Below are 18,877 nucleotides of genomic sequence, written 5' to 3'. Positions count from 1 at the left end.
CACCTGTGAGTCTGTTATAATTATTATATACGTCTCTCTACATAATCGCTATATATCATTATAAATATTCAGAGATTATTTATATGAATGTATAATTCATATATAAATATACATGAATACAAATATGTAAATATAATTCAATATGTGATTCATATATAATTATAATTATGTATTTGATTATATATTGAATTATATATATATATTCGTAACTGAATTCTATAATTCAGTTACATAGACTATTCAATTCCTAGGCTATGAGTAGACATATACAATAGTTACATGTCTATCATAATAGTTATAATGTCTATTACCCAAATTATAATGGTAATCCTCATTTTTCAACTTACAGAAACAATAAGGGGTCTTTCAAAGTTGACGCCGTCTGGAACTAAAACGAGGAAGCCCCAGTCCGGCCCCCGAGCTGTTCTTCCGAGTGGCGGCCGCCCTCCGAGGCCCAGAGCTGGTTCCGAAACAGCCGCTCACCCGGCCCTGCCCGCCGGCAGCGCCCTGGGCTGTTCAGCACCTCGCACCACGCCACCCCTCCCATTCTGAGTGTGAGCAACCTCTAAATTCCTCACACACGTGTGCACATATGTGTGCATCTGTACATGTGTGTCTACATGAATGTATACGTGTGTGAATGTGTATGTATATAACACACGTATCACACGCACTATTTTATATCCACAGAGTCGATATGGAGGGTGGGGGACAGCTGGGAAGTTAGGAAATGAACGGCAACTAATAAACGGGCCCTGTGAGTTTCTGAGAACGGTTTCCCATAGCCCGGCCGGCGCAGCCCACCCGACCTCACCTGCAGATGCAGGGGCGTGAGCTGCACGCCGTACCGCTGGCGCCCCGCGTCCTCGGGCTCGGCCGGCCCCGCGCTGACCAGGAACTGGATGGTCTTGCCCACCACATGACAAGACACCACCTGAGGGGGACGAGAGAAGTTTAATGGAACTTTAGGGGACAGAGGGATAGACAGAGAGAGAGAGAGAGAGATCAGCAAGGATGAGGCTTTAGAGTTTCAAACTTGGAGAAATACCCAGATGCACATCTTTTCTATTATTCAGAAAACTGGAAAAAATACTTCAAATCTTCTCTTCCCAATGGCTTTCTCGGGAGCTAACGTCTTTCTTCCCCACATCTCGTTGTTGGGCTCCCTCCACATGTAAAGACTCTTTTCTCTAGATACCGCTCTGTCCTATTTCTCCACGCGGGGGGCGGTTTAAATTCCCCAGACGGCTCCACAGTCACAAAAGTGAAACCCATTAGCCATCAGCTCTCACTAAAAAATGAGCCTTAAAAAGAAAATAAGTTATACGTGTGACAAGTAAAAAAAATTTTTTTAATGTATCCAGAACACAAGAAATTGTTCCTATCTAAATCAATTTTAGCTTATCATGGTTTTCAAAGATGGGGGAATAATTCAAAGAACATATGAAATATTAAACAGCTATGAAATTATACAGCTTTAAAAATAGAATTATCAAATGAGCTCGTTTAGGAAGACAAGTAATGACACCAGGAATAAACCAGGCCATACTCCTGATGTAAATCACAAAGCATTTGCGCTGGCTGGTGTAGCTCAGTGGACTGAGCTCCAGCCTGCAAACTGAGGGGTCGGTCACCAGTTCAATTCCCAGTCAGGGCACATGCCTGGGTTGTGGGCCAGGTCCCTGATTTAGGGGGTGCAAGAGGCAGCCGATTAATGTACTTCTTGCACATCGATACTTCTCTCCCTCCCTCTCTCACCCTCTCTCTGAAAATAAAATCTTTTAAAAAAGTAAATCACAAAATGTTTTAGAGGGATGACTTCAACAGTGGTTAAATATCCAGCTCCTGCCCCAGAATTCCTCTGCAGAAGCAGATCTTGAGGGATGAGGGCTCAGCCACCCTGCTGGCAGCATGTCAAGCGGGCCCAGGGTGGGGTGACTTCCAGGCCAGGTGCCCGGCGCACGCCCGTTGGCAGACGGGGCGGTGGTGGAGGAGGGAGGGAGGCTAAGCGGTGACCGGCATGTCTGGCCAAAGCCAGGCCATCGGAGGGCTGAGAGCGAGACGGCACAGGACGGGACCCCCTCCACGTCCCAAGGGACCTGCTGACCCCACATGCGAGGCTGCTACTTGGGAAGAAAGAGAATGTTTTTTCATTCTCTGAGGGGTTTATCAGAATAGAAAATACCAGTGCAAAGATGATCAAAATAGTCCTTTGGTCAGAGCCTACTCCTTCACAAAGTTCAGGCTAGAACGTCCCCTCTTTCCTTTTCCTGGTCCCTGGCTCCTTCCTCCCAACGTCCAGCGTCTCTCTGCTCCAAGCCCACCTGCCCCGCCCCCACCAACAAAAACACACCTGTATCCCAGGCCCCCCAGCAAGGGATCAACTTCCTGTAGCTACCACAGAAGACCTCCAGGCACAGACCCCAAAGAAGGGAATCTTGCCCATGCTCAGTGCTGGCAGGAAACTGCCAGCCCTTATTTCCGCCCATCCTTGGAAGGTCACTTCCCGAAGACTCATTTACGTGGATTAGCTACAGTATCCTCATCATACTATGGCATCTCCAGAGATCACGGGAGGTTGGAACAAGAAAATGTTTGTATAAGAAATGTCATCTATTCATTTTTCAAAAATAAATGCCCTATAAACTGTCCTTTTTGGAGGCACATGGTTTGATGCCAAGTGAGTTCTGCACACAACCGACATGACGCAGAGAAAATTCACTGTCCCTTGTCTCAGCACCCATGTCTTTTTTCTGTAGAAAGCAGACAACCAGATAAATTGACTGGTTTACTTCTCCTATAGCTTTGGGATCTTCGATACTAAGCCAACTAGAATTTTACCAAGAAGACGGACAACTTTAGCCCTGGCTGGTGTGACTCAGTTGGAATGTCCTTCTGTAACTGAAAAGTTGTGGGTTCAATTCCAGGTCAGGGCGCATGCCTGGGTTGTGGGTTCAATCCCGGTCCAGGTGCTTATGGGAGGAGATGGGTCGATGCTTCTCTCCTACATCGATGTCTCTCTATCTCTTTCTCCCTTCCTCTCTTTCTAAAAGCAGTGAAAAAATGTCCTTGGGTGAGGATAAAAAAAAAACTTAAAAAAAAAAAAAAGAAAACCAACAACTTTATTAGCACCCTGACTCAAGCAACCAAGAGGTGGCTTCCTTCGATCCAGCTCTACAAGGAGCCTCCCCACAGCTCCACTCCTTGATACACAGACAGCTCCGGCCCTTGATTACAACCAAATAAATGCACACACACACACACAACTTGAAAAGACATTAGAGCCCTGGCTGGTGAAGCTCAGTGGACTGAGTGCCAGCCTGCGAACCAAAAGGTCACCAGTTCGATTCCCAGTCAGGGCACATGCCTGGGTTGGAGGCACATGAGGGGCAACCACACATTGATGTTCCTCTCCCTCTCTTTCTCCTTCCCTTCTCCCTCTCTAAAATAAATAAATAAATAAATAAATAAATAAATAAACAAACAAACAAATAAATAAAATCTTGGGAAAAAAAGGCATTAGAATTCCTGGAAGGTTAGGCCCCGAAGACTCGATCACCGCACCAGTCGTGTCAAGGAGATTTGTGCCGAGAGTGAGGCACGCATCCACGGGCCGAACAGCTCTCCCCAGAAGCCCCGCTGGAGGGCCCTCCCAGCTGACGGCCTCCGTCCAACCCTCTAAATAAAACCAAGTCCCGCACAGCAACCATTTCCCGGCCTCCCTGCAGCGCTCTGCTTGGGACGCTAATGAAAACCACCACCGATCCCGCCTCCACAGCGGCCAAACAAAGCGCTACCACTGCTCCCACGAGGCCAGGCGCGGGGACAACGATCGGGCCACATGCTCTCCAGGCCAGCCTCTGCCCTCCCGCCACCCGGAGAATAACAACAGTCCATTTGTCAAATGGATGAGAATGACACGCAAAGGAGCTTTTAGAAATTAAGTGATCTCCTTTTAGTGCATTAAGGTGTTATCCACAATGGGGATTAAATTCTGTCAGCCCAGGGGACAGGGGCAAGGCCTCGCCACCGGGAGGGTCCCTCTCATGGAACAGCAGAAGGCAGGGTCCCCGGGGAACAGACCCCAGCCAGTCAGCCGCCCTGCGTGGCCAGGAGGTCCAGGGCTGACAGCCACTGCAGACGGAGGCCCTGATCTCGGTCTGCCCCAGACTCTCCAGCCTGCTGCGGGTTCCCGGTTAGCTCCTCAGAGAGTCCCAGTGGCCTGGAGCTCTTCCAGCCTCGAGGCTTGGCTTCCCCACGGAGCGGTCTGAGAGTGACGCTGGATCTTTCAAGCTAAAGAGAATCAAGGTCTCGTATCGGTGAGAGGGCCGAGGACCTGTCCGAGAACAGAAGCGCACCCACGGGCCCCAGAGCCAGACCCCACAGGGCCAAGAGCACAGGAATGAGGGCCTGTGGCAACAGACACCACGAACGTGCCGCGTTATTCTGAGATCGTTCTCCCAAAGCCAGCAAGGACCTGCTCGGCTCCACAAACCATTCCAAAGTCCAGTAACAGAAGGCTGGGCTGAGTGTCCCAAAAAAACCCCCTTCCTCTGCACTCAGGAAGGCACTAAAGGGAGCGGGGGCAACGCGTGGGAAAGGTCCCAAAGGCAGAAGTCTTGAACTCAAGGAGCATGTTGACATAAAAACATACAAACCTGCAGAGAATTTGTATAAAAACATATTTGAGCCAAACAGAGGATGCACCTGGAAGCAAGATCTCAACAGACTCAGAAAAGTGCTTCTTTTATGCATTTGGAGGTCAGGGGAGACCATAAGGAAGAGCACAGGATGGCGGGAGAAAGCCAGGCGGGGACCAGATTACGGGACAGTGAAGATTGTGTGCTCTCTTGAGGGGCATCAGGCTTTGGAAGGAGGGGTCTGACAGGGGGCTTTTCAAAGGTGTGTTAACCTAGAGGTGTGGATGGAACTAATAGGGCTTGATGAAGGCAAGGATAAGCCTTTTCCTAAAGAAGTTACGTGCCTGGGGTGTGATCTCTCAGGATGACCTGACCCATTAGGCATTCAAGATCAGACCACCCTGGGAGGTTACTTCCTATAGAACCTTTTTTTTTTTTTTTCGGTCCACAAATACCTGGACCGGATTACGGGACAGGTGACGGTCAGGGCATCCCTGGTCCACTTCCGGGATGCAAAGAGAAGGCAGCAGACAGAGGCGCCGTCAGAATGTGAAAGCGAGGACATTGCACCACGACACGCACAACAGGATCCCGCGTCAAGACCTGCACCCTCGCAACCCTGCACAAACAGCTGTCACGTTGAAACTGTGTTCCCTTGTTCAGCGCGGGGCCAAAGAAGGCCAGGCCGGGCACTCCCAAGTCTGGCTGCTGCTTACCAACCAGAGTGTCCCCTGATGCCTCCCCCCGCACCCCGCGCCCCCCTCTTCCCATTTCCCCTTCCGACTCAGCCTTTTGTACGGTTGCCTCAGCTTCTTCTCGCAGAGAACACTTGGGAGAACTGGCAACAATTTAATTACTTTTGTCTCCAAGAGAACTAGGAGCACAGCCGAGAAAAAACGCATCCAGAAAGGTTGATGTCATTGAATATTTTTCATTTGAATCATCCTGTGTAACATCCTGAGAAGACAACTCCGAAATAAAATGGAAGGAAAAATCCTTCGCTAATCATCTGGAGTTCCCAATCAGGTTTCATTCCCAACTCTGTGACTGAGTTTCAGCTCTGTAAAGATTCCTGAAGATAGCATGGCTTGAGCCTTGACGGGTGTGGCTCAGTTGGTTGGGCATTATCTTGCAAAGCAAAAGGTCGCCGGTTCGATTCCCAGTCAGGACATATGCCTGGGCTGTGGGTTCAGTCCCTGGTAGGGGGTGCCTGTGAGTGGCTCACACTGATGTTTCTTTTTTCTCCCTCTCTTTCTCCCTCCCTTCCTTTCTTGCTAAAAATTAAATAAATATTTTTTAAAAATACAGCATGGATCTGATATAAAATATTGTTTCTACTCTGGAACAGAGGCTCCATTTTAAAAGTAAAATCCAGCCCTGGCTGGCGTAGCTCAGTGGATTGAGTGCGGGCTGTGAACCAAAGCATTGCAGGTTCATTTCCCCGTCAGGGCACATGCTTGGGTTGCAGGCCACAGCTCCCAGCAACCACACAATGATGTTTCTCTTCCTCTCTTTCTCCCTCCCTTCCCCTCTCTTAAAATAAATAAATAAAATCTTCAAAAGAAAACTTAAAAAAAAAAAAAAGAAACACATGCCATACATTCCCTTTAAGATGAAGGGCAAGAAACTGGTTCTTTTCCAGGCTGGCTGTGGGTGCTCTGGTCTGGGGCCAGGTCACTCTGTCACATCCAGCCCTAACACCCACGCTCTGTTTCGACACCCAAACAAAACCACTGACACCCAAACAAAACCACCGACACCCAAACAAAACCACTGACACCCAAACAAAAACCACCGACACCCAAACAAAAACCACCACTGGCCCGAGGGTCCTCTCACCGGATTCTCTCCGGTCGGCGGAGTCAGGCTACACCCAACCGTTCCTGAGCCCAAACAAACAGGTGTCTCCCCCCACACCTCCCCACCCCCGAGGAAGCGCTCCCTGCCTTGGAAAGACCCAGTTCAAAACAATTTCACAACCTGTTAGCATTTTAGCATAAATTCCAGGTTAATGGACTGCCTGGAATTTCAAGTCATGCAAAGCAAAAGCAAAAGCAAAAAAAAAAAAAAAAAATCGACCAAACATCCTCCCTGCAATAGAGAGACGAACATGATCGACTTTGAACCTTTGCAAACCAGGGGACCCACTGAGGTTTGGAAAGAGCAGTGGAGATTCCAGAAGCTCGCAGAGTATATTTCAGTGTATAAATGTATAACAGCTAGCCTTAGAAAAAAAAAAACAAACATGTGTCCACAATACACGATACACACCCAGTGTCAGCTGTGGGATTCCCCGACACGCAATGCGAAATGATCTGGGGGGAAATCCCAGGCGATTGCCCAATTCTGTGTTGCTTTGGCTTTATGGAAACGAAAGCTGATTAATGCCTTTCAGTTCTCTTTTCCTATCTTCGTGATCTCTTTCCTGGCGAGGGTGGGAGTGAGGGCTTAAGTGAAATAATACTACAAAAATGCAAAAACAATCGTCACAGGGCTGCTTACGGTGTGCGGTGGTGGGAGCTCATTTCTGGGGGCCAACTGGGGTTCAAATCCAGCCTCCGAGACTTAATCGCTCCTGGCCACTTTGGCCAAGTGACTTGGACCCTCTTTGCCTTAGTTTTCCCCTCTGTACAGTGGGCACAACACTTGTTCGGGCAGAGGAGTGTTCTAGCACCATGAGGATGGACTACGGCCCATGGCCCAGGGCTGGCCACACCCTACAGCATCAGGAGTGGAGACGTGGCGGCATCCTGCCTTCCCGCAGAGCACCACGCAGGCTGCTGCCCTCGCGGCCCCGCCAGGGACGGACTAACCCTTCACACATACACACAGCACCTGCAGTTCGGGAGAGAAGGAAGCACCCAAAACAGGCCCAGATCCAACCAGCGTCTCCCTGGCTTCATGGCTGGCCCCCTGTGCTGCTGGGTTATTCCATTTACCTAAAACTTTGACCCACAGCTGGTCATTCCTTAGAAGCCTCTATGTATTTATGAATGGTACCGAAATCCAGGATACATAACGCTTTCCACGTAACACTTGGCCTCACCCTAAGAAAGCCGGCAACACTGCTGATCTCTAAAGATCACTTCCAGCCTGTTAACTGACAAGCTTTCCAAACAGACGTTACTTCAAAGAGACATTTAGTCTGCTTCCGAAACGAAAGAAGTCCATGGCCACTGCAGCAGAGTGCCCGTCACAGGGCAGGCGCCCAAACCCTGATGCACTCCGAGAAGCGTCCATGCCGCGCCCCTGGGCCTCACACCTGCACGGAGCTGTAGGACTGGCAGCCCAGGGACGTGACTCGGGGGCCCAGGGACACGCCAGGAAGGGCAGTTGCCGCACCGTGCGGAGGAAGAGCTGGCTCGTAAGCCACGGGCGATATTGAAATCAAGGTTTCCTTTTTCTGGGTCACACATTCTGGAGCGAGCCTCTCCCAGGAGGTGAGGAAAGAGAATGCAGGTGGAAAGTTGCTGCTCCGTGTGAGGACGTAGTCACGGTCTGGGACAGAGAAGAGCGCCCGGTGCTCGTGGGGCCTGGACAGGAGGCGGAGGGAGCCCCCGGAGGGGAGTGTAAAGGTGGCGGCTCCCCCAGAATGCCCCGGGGCAGAGGGGTGGCCTCCCCATACAGCCCTCGCAGGTCACTGGGCCTGGGCAGCCCAGGCAGAGAATGTGGACCCACACATGGTGAACCCAGGGGACAGGGATGCTGGAGGCCCTCTGAAAAGGTGCCCAGCTGGCCAGTCCAGCACGGGCTCCCCGCAGGGGAGACTTTTCTTAGGAACATGTCACGAGCCCAGCAAGGCTGCTGCTCGTAATAAATATCTGGTCCCTGTCTCCAGTTCCTAGCACCCTGTTCCAAAAACCCTTGGGGTCTCCCGAGTGACGTGTCTTGTGTGCTGGTGGCTGGGGCCACTGGCTAGCTCAGGAGGAGGGCTGGTCACCAGCAAGACCCAGACAGGACTAGAGGGGCTGGAAGTTCCGGCCCTCCTCCCAACCTCCCGGGAGGGGCGAGGGGCCAGAGACAGAATTCAATCACCAATGGCCAGTGACTTCACCAATCCTGCCTACATCATGGAACCACCACAAGATGCCCCCGACAAGGGGACCAGAGGCTGTGGGTCGGTCAGCATGAGAGGCGCCGGGAGGGCAATGCCCGCAGAGGGAGCTGGAAGCCGACCCCGTCCCCACCGGGCCCTGCACGTGTGTCTCCTGCACGCGGCTGCTCCCGAGCCTGTGTCCTGTGCTACAAACTAACTGGCAACAGGAAGCAAACGGGTTTCCCGAGTTCTGTGAGCTGTTCTAGCAGATTATCGACCCTGAGGAGAAGTGGGAACCCCCAGTTTTATAGCCAGTCACTCAGAGGAGGGGTGGCTCTGGCTTGGGATTGGCCTCTTCTGTGGGGACAGACCTGTGGGGCAGAGCCCTTAACCTGCGTGTGAGCCCTGCGCTAGTCCCTGCGCGAGTCCAGCTGAACTGCTGAATGCCCAAGGGAGCCGGAGACTGGTTGCTGGGCAGAAGGGAAAACCCATGCACTTGGTGGCAGGAGCGTTATGAGCGCGCAGCTCCGCCTGCCCGACCCGGCCGGGCTGCAGGTGCCGGGGTCCTCCTGCAGGGCGGCTCCACCTGCTCCATAGCGAGACCCCACTTTCCATGCAGGACCCCGAGGCAGGTTTGCCGAGGAGCCAGGTGTCTGCAAAGGTGATGACTTTGGCACAGGGGGGTCTTCGGGGATTGCAGGAGGGAAGCCCAGGTGTAGGGCACCCAGAGAGCAGCGCAGGGCAGGTCCCGACCCTGGGGGGCTGCAGGGAGGCTTAAGACCAAGCACAAACCCAGAAGAGGCTCCCACAGGCAGACCAGAGCCCCCATCCTCCGCTAAGGGAGCACAGACGTGGCTACACGCCAGACCCCCTTGGGCCAGGCAGGCTTGTCTCTGTCATGAGCTCGATGTCATCCATGTGTGTCAGGGCTGAGTGAGAGACGAGGGAGATGCAGCCTGACAGTGTGGAGGGAACTGAAAAGGGGAGGCCACGTCCTTAAAATCACACCCCGTATTCCTCCTGCAACAGCTGCTCGAGGGCCTCGGGCTCCGTCGATTTTCCTTCTCGGGAGTTACCCTGAACAGGACGTCGAGAGAACACACAACAATGTGGACATAGGCTTCAACGTACACTTGGGGTCCAGTGGGAGGGGGGGCGGCCAGCTGTGCAGGTCAGCACCCTGCCCAGCAGGCAGCGCGGGCACGTTAGCCGCTGTGGGCTCACCTGCATTGAATGCAGGGATGAGAAGGAACCTCCCACTGCGGACTGTTACGGGAGGAACCTGCAGGAGCCTGGCTGGATCCCTTTGCCCAGGGACGCCCTGGAGCGTGCTGCGGTCAGCCGAGATGCTGGTCCAAGAGAGGAGAAGGCCACGGACAGGGTCCAAGCACCCAGGTGGGTCTTGCTCCCAGCTTCCCGGAAGCCAGGCAGATCCCGGCAGGGTGTCCCCACTGGTGGGCGTGCACGGGACCCGGGCCGCCCAGCCCTCCTGCCACACACTGCACCGCCAGACCCTGTCCTCAGGGCCCCGGGGCCTGTCCACCCGCTGGCCGGCCAGCTTGTCCGAGGCAGGCAGCGTGAGCCACGGCACAAGGCAATGACAGATTCTCATGTCTTCGTCGGGCTGAGAACACGTAAAAGTTAAGCACTACGAAGAAACTTGTAAAGCAAAACAGGACCGTGTAGACACTTCGCCATCTGCCTAGGAAGGTAAAAGGTCTCCGGCGCAGCCGAGGGAGGAGGGCTCAGTGCAGGCGTTAAAAAAGGAAAGTTTCTACCCTTCTAAACGGCCTGTGACTTTTTAATGGGCAGGCAGTAGTTCTGTGATTGTATTCAAACAAGCACGCACTAACCACCCACTTTCCATGGTACTACACACACAGCGAGACCTTTAAACACGGCCTACTGTGGTTTCCAGTGTCTGCTCCCTTCTCGTCACCTCCGGGCCAGCCCTGAGCACTCTGTCCCTCTCTGACTTGGGAGGGTGGCAGAAAACACCAAACAGGAATTGCCCACCCCACAGGGATGCGATCCCTAAGTGCCTGTAACACAGAGGGCCTGCTTGCGTCACTGGGGGGCACTGTCCACGTGACAACCTCGGGTAGGTTGGGCTGGCGGGGGTCTGCGCCCCAGTCCCCCGTCTGTGAAACTCGGGCATGAGAACCCCTGCTCGCCAGCCCCTTCCAGCTCTACAGGGGCTGGAAACCCAAGGACTTCCAGAGACCGCCCCCCGCCCCCGCACCGCACACACACACTTGTTCTGGAACACTCAACTGAGCCGAAGCGTGCACACCTACAGCCTGGCAACTCCACGCCTACCCTCGCACAGTCCGGTGCTTGCACCTGAGGGGTTAGGACACTGTCCACATTCGAGCTCACCACAGCTGTGTGGCACTTGTGAAAAAGAGAGAACAGCCTAGTTGCCCACGGACAGAGGATGGAGAAAGACGTGCTGGTCCACCCAGAACCCTGAACGGTGGTTGAAGCAAACAAATAGAGCTCCACAAACCAGCCCTGATGAGTCTCAGAACTGCCGTGTCCGGCACAGACAAAGCTCACGGTAAAACTGTACACACAAAACGATAAACGTTTCAAATGCACAAACGACACTCCAGCTGGGACTGGGAGGAGACGCACGGGGGGCAGCGGTCTGGGACTCGCCCTGCTCTGCCTCTCCACCTGGGGTCACAGAGGGGTCCCCTCCTTGCCGTCTGCTAATGGTGCGCTTCTAACTGGAGAATAAAACGCAGAAAGATACAGGAGTAAGCCTTGTATTTAAGAGAAAGTTTTGTAGGATCTTTTACAGATACTTTCCATTTTAAGAAAATCAGTAAAATTATTTATGGTATTTGACTAACAATAAGTAATTTCAGCTTGTGACCGGTTAGCAACTGTAAAATGAACTCTACATAATACCTTAATGGCTTAAATCAATACACCACATTGCTGAATATGTACATATATACTCACATACATGTAAATGTATATTTTCATTGAGATAATTCACATACCCTATAATTCACCCTTTTAAACTACAGAATTAAATGTTTTAAAGCCACACTTCACAGAGGTGTCTAAACCACCCCACCGTCACTTTTAGAGCAGTTTTGTCACCCCTGGAAGAAGCCCGGCACCCACAGCGGACACCGCCATTTCCCCTTGAACTCTGACCCACGCCCCACCCCCACCCCCCCGCCGGCCCTGGCAACCACCCATCTACTTTCTGTGTCTATGGATTTTTCTATTCGGGACATTCCACATCAGTGGAATCCCACAATACGTGGCCTTTTGCATCTGGCTTCTTTCATGGAGCACGTATTCAAGGCTCATCCACGTTAGAGTGTAGGCCAGAATTTCATTCCTTTTAAGGCTGAATGATATTCTATTGTACGGATATACCACCTTTTATTTATTATCCACTCACCAGCTGGTGGAGCAGATTTTGTTCATGTAAAGAGTCTGCAGTTTCCATGATTCTAAGGCAGAATAAACTACCCCCACCCGCTTCACATGCATTTCCTGGGGAAGGAAAGGCCCACGCGGGTGACGGCTCCCGGCTCACCTTCTCCTGGGCGGACCTGGCCGCGCTCCACACTTGCTGCACTGCCAGCTCCAGGGGCGGCTGCTGCGGGTCCTCCTCGAAGGACAGGGACAGCGGGCCCTGGGACAGAAAAGCACAGTAAGCAGATGCACGACGGTGATGCCTGCTTTTTAGAAAAAATTACGTATTTCCTATAAAGCTCTGCAAATCTGAGAAAATATAATACAGCTTGTTTTTGTTAAACCCATGCTTCTCAGGGGCGGCAATGGTCAAAAGTCAGTAAGTGCATGCTCCCGGGGGGACCGGCTCAGGCTGGATTTGGTTATGGGACATGGATGGGAAGTAGAGAAACACAGGAACGAGAGCAAAGCCGTCACAGTCAAGGTCGTGAAGGGTGTTCTGAATGCTCACGTTCACAACACAAAGAAGGCAAGCTCTTTGGGAGGTGCTTGTGTCAGTCGGTAGGTCCGTGGGTGCAGCACCATATCTGTGTCCTCCCCTTCTTCTGGGGAAAACCCCATTGTTTTTAAAGAATCACCTCTCCCTGATCCCTGGTTCCTGGCGCTGTGCTTAAGGTACCCCCTTCTCTCTTCCCACTGCCCCGGAGGTGGGTAGGCAGGAGCCCCCAAGGGCCGGCCGCCTCTCCCTGGAGCCGGGACCCTTGGCTGGAAAGGAGCCCAAGGAGCATGCTCCTGCCCCACGGCCTCCTGGTCCAGCCCTGCTTCGGCTCTGCCCATCCTCCTGGACCCTCCCTGCAAATTCCCCCGTGGCTCATCCGCCTGCATCTGTTTAGGTTCTTGCCATTCAAAATCTCCAAGTGAAAGAGATGTGCAATTAAATTAATATGACCCCCAAGGCAACACGACTGCCATTTTTGGGAGAGAACAAACCAGGGCTGGCGCAGCCAACCAGGTCTTGTCTGTTTTAAAATAAACTCTCTTGAGAGGCCGAACACTTAGGCCAACAGCCCGACCCTGGAATGAAACTCTTCTTAAAATGCTTCCTGGCGATACTGAACATCTTTTCATGTGTCTCTGGATCCTCCGTATGTCCTCCTTGGAGAAGTGTCTGTTCAAGTCCTTTGCCCATTTTTTTAAATGCTCAGTATTGCTAGCTACCAGAGAGATGCAAATTAAAACCACAATGAGATACCACTTCACACAGGTCAGAATGGCCATCATAAACAAAGCAACAAACAACAAGTATTGGTGAGGTTGTAGAGAAAAGGGGATCCTAGTGCACTGTTGGTGGGACTGCAGACTGGCGCAGTCACTGTGGGAAACAGTATGGAATTTCCTCAGAAAACTGAAAACGAATCTTTAGTTTTAGAAAACTAAAAATGGACCCAGCAATTCCACTGCTAGGATTATACCCTAAGAGCCCTGAAACATCAATCCAAGAGAACCTATGCACCCCAATGTTCATAGCAGTGCTATTTACAATAGCCAAGTGCTGGAAGCAACCTAGGTGCCCATCAGTAAATGAGTGGATCAAAAAACTATGGTGCATTTACACAATGGAATTCTCTGCAGCAGAAAGAAAGAAGGAGCTCCTACCCTCTTCAACAGCATGGATGGAGCTGGAGAGCATTATGCTAAGCGAAACAAGCCAGGTGATCAAAGACAAATACCATATGATCTCACCTTTAACAGGAACCTAATCAACAAAACAAACCAACAAGCAAAACATAACCAAAGACACTGAAATAGAGGACAGGCTGACAGTGACCAGAGGGGAGAAGGAAGAAAATTTCAGGGGAAAATGGGAAGGGTTTGCAGGAACAAGTGTAAAGGAAACATGGACAAAAAACTGGGGGGGAGGGGGGTGGAAAAGGGAGGGAGGTAGGGAGGGCTGGGGTGGTGGGCTGGGATGGGGGTAAAAGCCAGAAAACTGCACTTGAACAGCAATTAAAATAAATCAATTTTTAAAAAATGAAAAACAAAAAAAAAACACCTCCTGATGCACATTGTGCTCAGGCAGGTTCCGACTGGGGGCTGTGAGGAGAGCATGTGCCCACAGCTTCCCCCCACTCCCCGCCCAGCTCAGGGGCTCCCACTGCAGGGAGCTGGTCCCGGCTACAAGACACGATCGGGGCGGGAAAATAAAATTCTGCAAGAGGCACACAGGCTCTTCTGGCAGACATGGCGCAAATAAGCAGGCAATGGCATCACTGGGGGCTACGTCTTAAGAATTCCGTGTGGTCCAAAGGAGAGCAAACAGACACAGAACACTTTCAATCACACCTCGTCCTGTGCCGACCCCGCCAACCTCGCTGCCCAAAATTCACCATCAGGGAAGTAAATCCACTCCCTAAGAGCGATGAAATCACAGTTGGGGGCTGTTCTGCCACATTCTCCAAGGCTGGCGCTTGCTCTGCTATGGCCAGGGGTACGCCGTGAGCCTGGGAAGGACACGGTCCGTGTACCAGGCTGGCTGGCTGAGAGAGCAGCCCCCAGCACGAAGCCCAGTGCCAGGCAGGGAACTGACCCATCAGCAGGGGCTGCGACAGCTGCCGACAGCTGCCGATAGCACGGTGAAACAATGCACCTTCTGTCCCAGCCGCAAGAGCCACCGGTGCCGTGAGCAGCCTGGACACAGCCTCCGGCCCTGGGCATCGGTGGGTGCAGCCCACGCCCTCTTACCTTGCAACCTTGAGGATTAAAACCCTGGAAAGATCCTGCCGGGAAAGCTCACGTCAATGGGTGGTGTCACAGAGGAAATAAATTACTAGGTTAAAACGAGGACACAGGTTCCTTTCCCTTTCGTATTGCCTCACTGTCAAGTTCCAGGAAGCCCAGCGTGTGCACAGCACTCAACCACAAACTCACATTCCAGGTGCTCCCGACCCTGCGGAGACTAAGGCCAGACTTGCTGTCCACCTGGGAAAGCGACACACAGGAATCACCAGGAAAACACTAGGAAAGGAAAACCGTGAGGAGGACTAGCCCTGCCAGACGTTAGCACCCACTACAGACCCCCTACATTCCAGACGAGGGGGACAGGACACGAACACGCAAATAGACCAGGGGACAGGAGCAGAAAGTCCCAAACAGACCCAGATACCTTTGCACACTTAACGTGGACAAGGGCGGCATCCCAGGTCACTGGGTAAATACAGACTCTCTTTGATCAGGATGTGGGAGGAACCCCACATGGAAGGCAAACACTAATAAACGAACCCAATGCATTACAAATGAACATCATGACCACCGAGGCAGTGCAAAAACCCAGGTCTAATAGGCCGAACCTAACGCTGTGTCTAACACAGACGCCGTGATCTGGGCAGTAAGCGCGCTTCTCGCTGGGGCACGGGTCAGCAGTTCAGCAGCTACTCTACGTGAATGCTAGACTCGACCAAATAAGTAAACACGTCCCAGATGATAAGTCCCTGATGCCTCCCCGCTGGAGAAGGAAGTTCAAAACAGGGCAAGGGCCAGATGAGATGAACTCTGTGCTATTGACCCGGAAGCCCAGCAAGCAGCATCGAGTCATGGTTTCGAAAGCACAGACAGAAACATAGAGAAATACAGACGTGTGCATGAGTGTATTATATGCACACGTATGTTTCCCAGCTCTGCCCACTAAAAAGGTGCAAAAGCAATGAGACCCCAGCAGTAATGAGCACACCTGATGCTCAGGCCTTGGCTTCGAACGGCCTTGACGATAGAAGGGATCAGGGGCACCTGGAGAAGTGGCCGAACCCGGGGCCACAAAAGGGAAAAACACAAGAAGAGTCTAGAAAAAGCACCTGTGGGACCAGGAAGTAAGGAAGTGCTACACACACACACACACACACACGACTTTCTATGTTGATGGAAGAACACAACAGCTTGTGCCACCGAAGCAACAAGACAAACAGTGACAGTGTTGCATGTAGCACCCCGAATAAAATACCCACGAGTCCACACTGATGTGAATAATCAACTAAATATACAGATGGAAGAGAAGTGGCAGCTCTTTCTTGCAGTAGAATTCCAGTGGATAAATGTGGGAGAGACAAAAACAAAAAAAGAATCACCATTGAGCAAACTCCGCAGAAGTAATTGTTGCAGACTCATCATGCAGACAGATGCCAAAATCCATCCACAGAGAGTAAGGATAACAGGATGTATGAAGTCTCGAAGTATCTCCGCAGGGTCCCTTCGACTCCAGAGGGGATGGATGGCACAAGCAGAGACATAAGACAGAAGAAGAGAAGCCAACAGAAACCACCTCTACCAAGGGATCCAGGCCAGCGTCCCCAGCGGCAAGTTACAATGACATCATGAACCCCACGACAAACTACATGGAAAGGGGCACATCGCTTCTGTGGTAGAACCTCAGGGCAATTGGGTAAAAACACAAAATTGAGGGACATTTGGCAAAAGAATAATCGACACTGTTCAGAGTTGCCACAGTTGTGGAAAACAAGGAAAGACTACAGAACTGTTCCTGACTTCCGGAGACTAAGGGGAAGCAACAACTTAACGTCATGGGGGCCTGAATGGGACCCTGGAACAAGGAAAGGATACTGGTGGAAAAAACCCATGAAATTCATATAAGGTCTTCAGTTTAGTTAAAGACCACTATCAATGCTAGTATCTCTTACTATTGCAATGTTAATGTCACTGTACCATGGATTATAGTAACATCGCGCCGATGTTAATTTCTTGTCCTGTTACATTAATATCATTGTACCATGAATTATAGTAACATGGTGCCAATATTAATGGCTTATACTGTTACAATGTTAATATCATTGTACTGTGAATTAGTTACATTGTGCCAATGTTAGTTTCTTGTCTTGTTACAATGTTAATATCATTTTACTATAAATTAAAGTAACATTGTGCTACAGTGATATGACACTGGGTAAGAAATATATGGAAACTCTCTGAATTACTTTTGCAACTTTTCTATAAATCTAAGAGCAATAAGAAATAAAGTTTTCTTTAAAGGGAGCTTGGAAGAAATCAGCCCACCTTTACTGACTCTGTTTGCTAAAAGCCTCACAGAGATATCTATCCTCTCATGCAGAGCGGATTCTGTTTTCCATATTGAACCTACTCTTCTGCAGATGAAGCACAGAGAGGTCAGGTTTTGCCCAAAGGCACACAGCCCCAGGGCTTTTGGCCTGAGCAGTGAACACAGCTCTTCCAAGCGGCTCAAGAAGTCCCCTCCCAACTCAGCAGCCCAAGAGGAGCAGGCAGGAGTCAAGTTAGCTTTGGCTGCATTTCAGTGAAAACACTGCACCCACTCTTCCTTTCCCTGAACGGTTGAGGGTGCAAGAAACAACCTGACCTGGTGCCTATTCCTGGGTTTCCTATGGACAATTTGCAGAGTCATCAGTGAGCCAGCCTCCTTTCATGTTGATTCTTCAGAAGAACACAAAGCACATTAAACAGCTTGTTTTCCCCAGGCCTGGCTGGCTCCCAAGCGGGGAAGGCCTGCGTCCAGCTGGGGAGACGCGCCTGGCCGCCATGTCTCCCCCTTCCCGTAACAAGCTTCTAACAGGCCCCACCCTCACCCCCACCCCCACCCCCCACCGCCTGCTCTGAGACAGCCTTACACTGGGCACCAGGTGGGCTGTGCCCAGACAGACAGGGCTCTGGACTAGCTCACAATCCCGTGAGACACAAGTGACCACCAGTTGCCATTTGATTCAGGAACCAGCCCAGGCTGCTGGGGTGGGGGCGGGGGTGGGGCAGCATCCTGGAAGTATGGAAGGACCAGGGATCTCTTTCTGGAAGGTTTACGGAAGTTAAATAAGGACAAAGGTGAAATAAGTGTTCCAGATAAAAGGAATAACCCTTGGAAAGGCCCCCACAGGCAGAACCCTGAATGTTTGAGCAGCAGAAATGAGACCAGTTTGGGGGTGGGGCTCACAGTGAAGGGTGCCCCCCCTTACCCAAGGTTGCCTTCATATTCTTGCCAACTGACTTCTTTTTTTTAAAGATTTTATTTATTTATTTTAGAGAGATGGAGAAGGGAGGGAGAAAGAGAGGGAGTGAAACATCAATGTGTGGTTGCCTCTAGCAAACCCTACACTGGGGATATGGCCTGCAACCCAGGCATGTGCCCTGACTGGGAATCAAACCGGCGATGCTTTGGTTCGCAGGCCTGCACTCAATCCACTGAGCTACACCAGCCAGGGCCAGCCAACTGACTTCTTATACTGTGGCCACTATGTAACTGGAAAAAAAGCTATGAAGGCTTGTCACTTGGTTTGCATTTTAAATCGCTGAAGCTCATCTGCAAGTTTGAGCTGTGAATGACCTGCTCCAAGTTCAAGCAGCATCTTTCCTGTTTTCTTCCCCTGAAAACCACAAACTGTCCCAGTCTTGGTCATTTGCATTTGGAACACCCATCTGAAAAATGTCCCGAGGCCAAGGACTGAGGGAACAAAAGCGTCAGGGCGGCCCATGGCTGGACACGTCCAGGACACAGCCCCCACTCTGGGGTCAGGACTCCCCACGTGTGGGCGTCCACCTAGGGAAGGAAGCACGGTCCAGCTTCCCTGCAAGGGTCCCTGGGCCACAAGGCCTGGCTTCCACAGCCAGTGAGCTGCTGCGGGAACGGCAACCCAGAGGCCCCCAGGTGGGTGGCGGGGGTGTGGACCGTCACCAGGTTGCCTGACTGTCACTGGCAGACGCTTCTGTAGACATCAGTGTTATGCAGGGG

At 51.5% G+C, this 18,877-nt stretch overlaps 1 protein-coding gene across 1 annotated transcript in view; it reads right to left on the bottom strand.

Annotated features, from left to right (window-relative positions):
• The window catches only part of C2CD2 (C2 calcium dependent domain containing 2), a 50,911-nt gene that overhangs the window by 27,898 nt on the left and 4,136 nt on the right, over positions 1-18,877 (bottom strand). The window contains exons 2-3 of the mRNA XM_045852487.1: positions 12,239-12,337; positions 815-934 (exon numbers count right to left, since the gene is read on the bottom strand). Coding sequence (XP_045708443.1) covers positions 815-934; positions 12,239-12,337 — 219 coding nt within the window. The remainder of the gene's footprint in view (positions 1-814; positions 935-12,238; positions 12,338-18,877) is intronic.

Source organism: Phyllostomus hastatus, unplaced genomic scaffold (assembly GCF_019186645.2).
Source record: "Phyllostomus hastatus isolate PE091 unplaced genomic scaffold, TTU_PhHast_1.1 phas_contig_948, whole genome shotgun sequence".
NCBI lineage: Eukaryota > Metazoa > Chordata > Mammalia > Chiroptera > Phyllostomidae > Phyllostomus > Phyllostomus hastatus.
The sequence above is the reverse complement of the archived record's forward strand: the minus strand, read 5'-3'. Positions and strand labels throughout refer to the sequence as shown.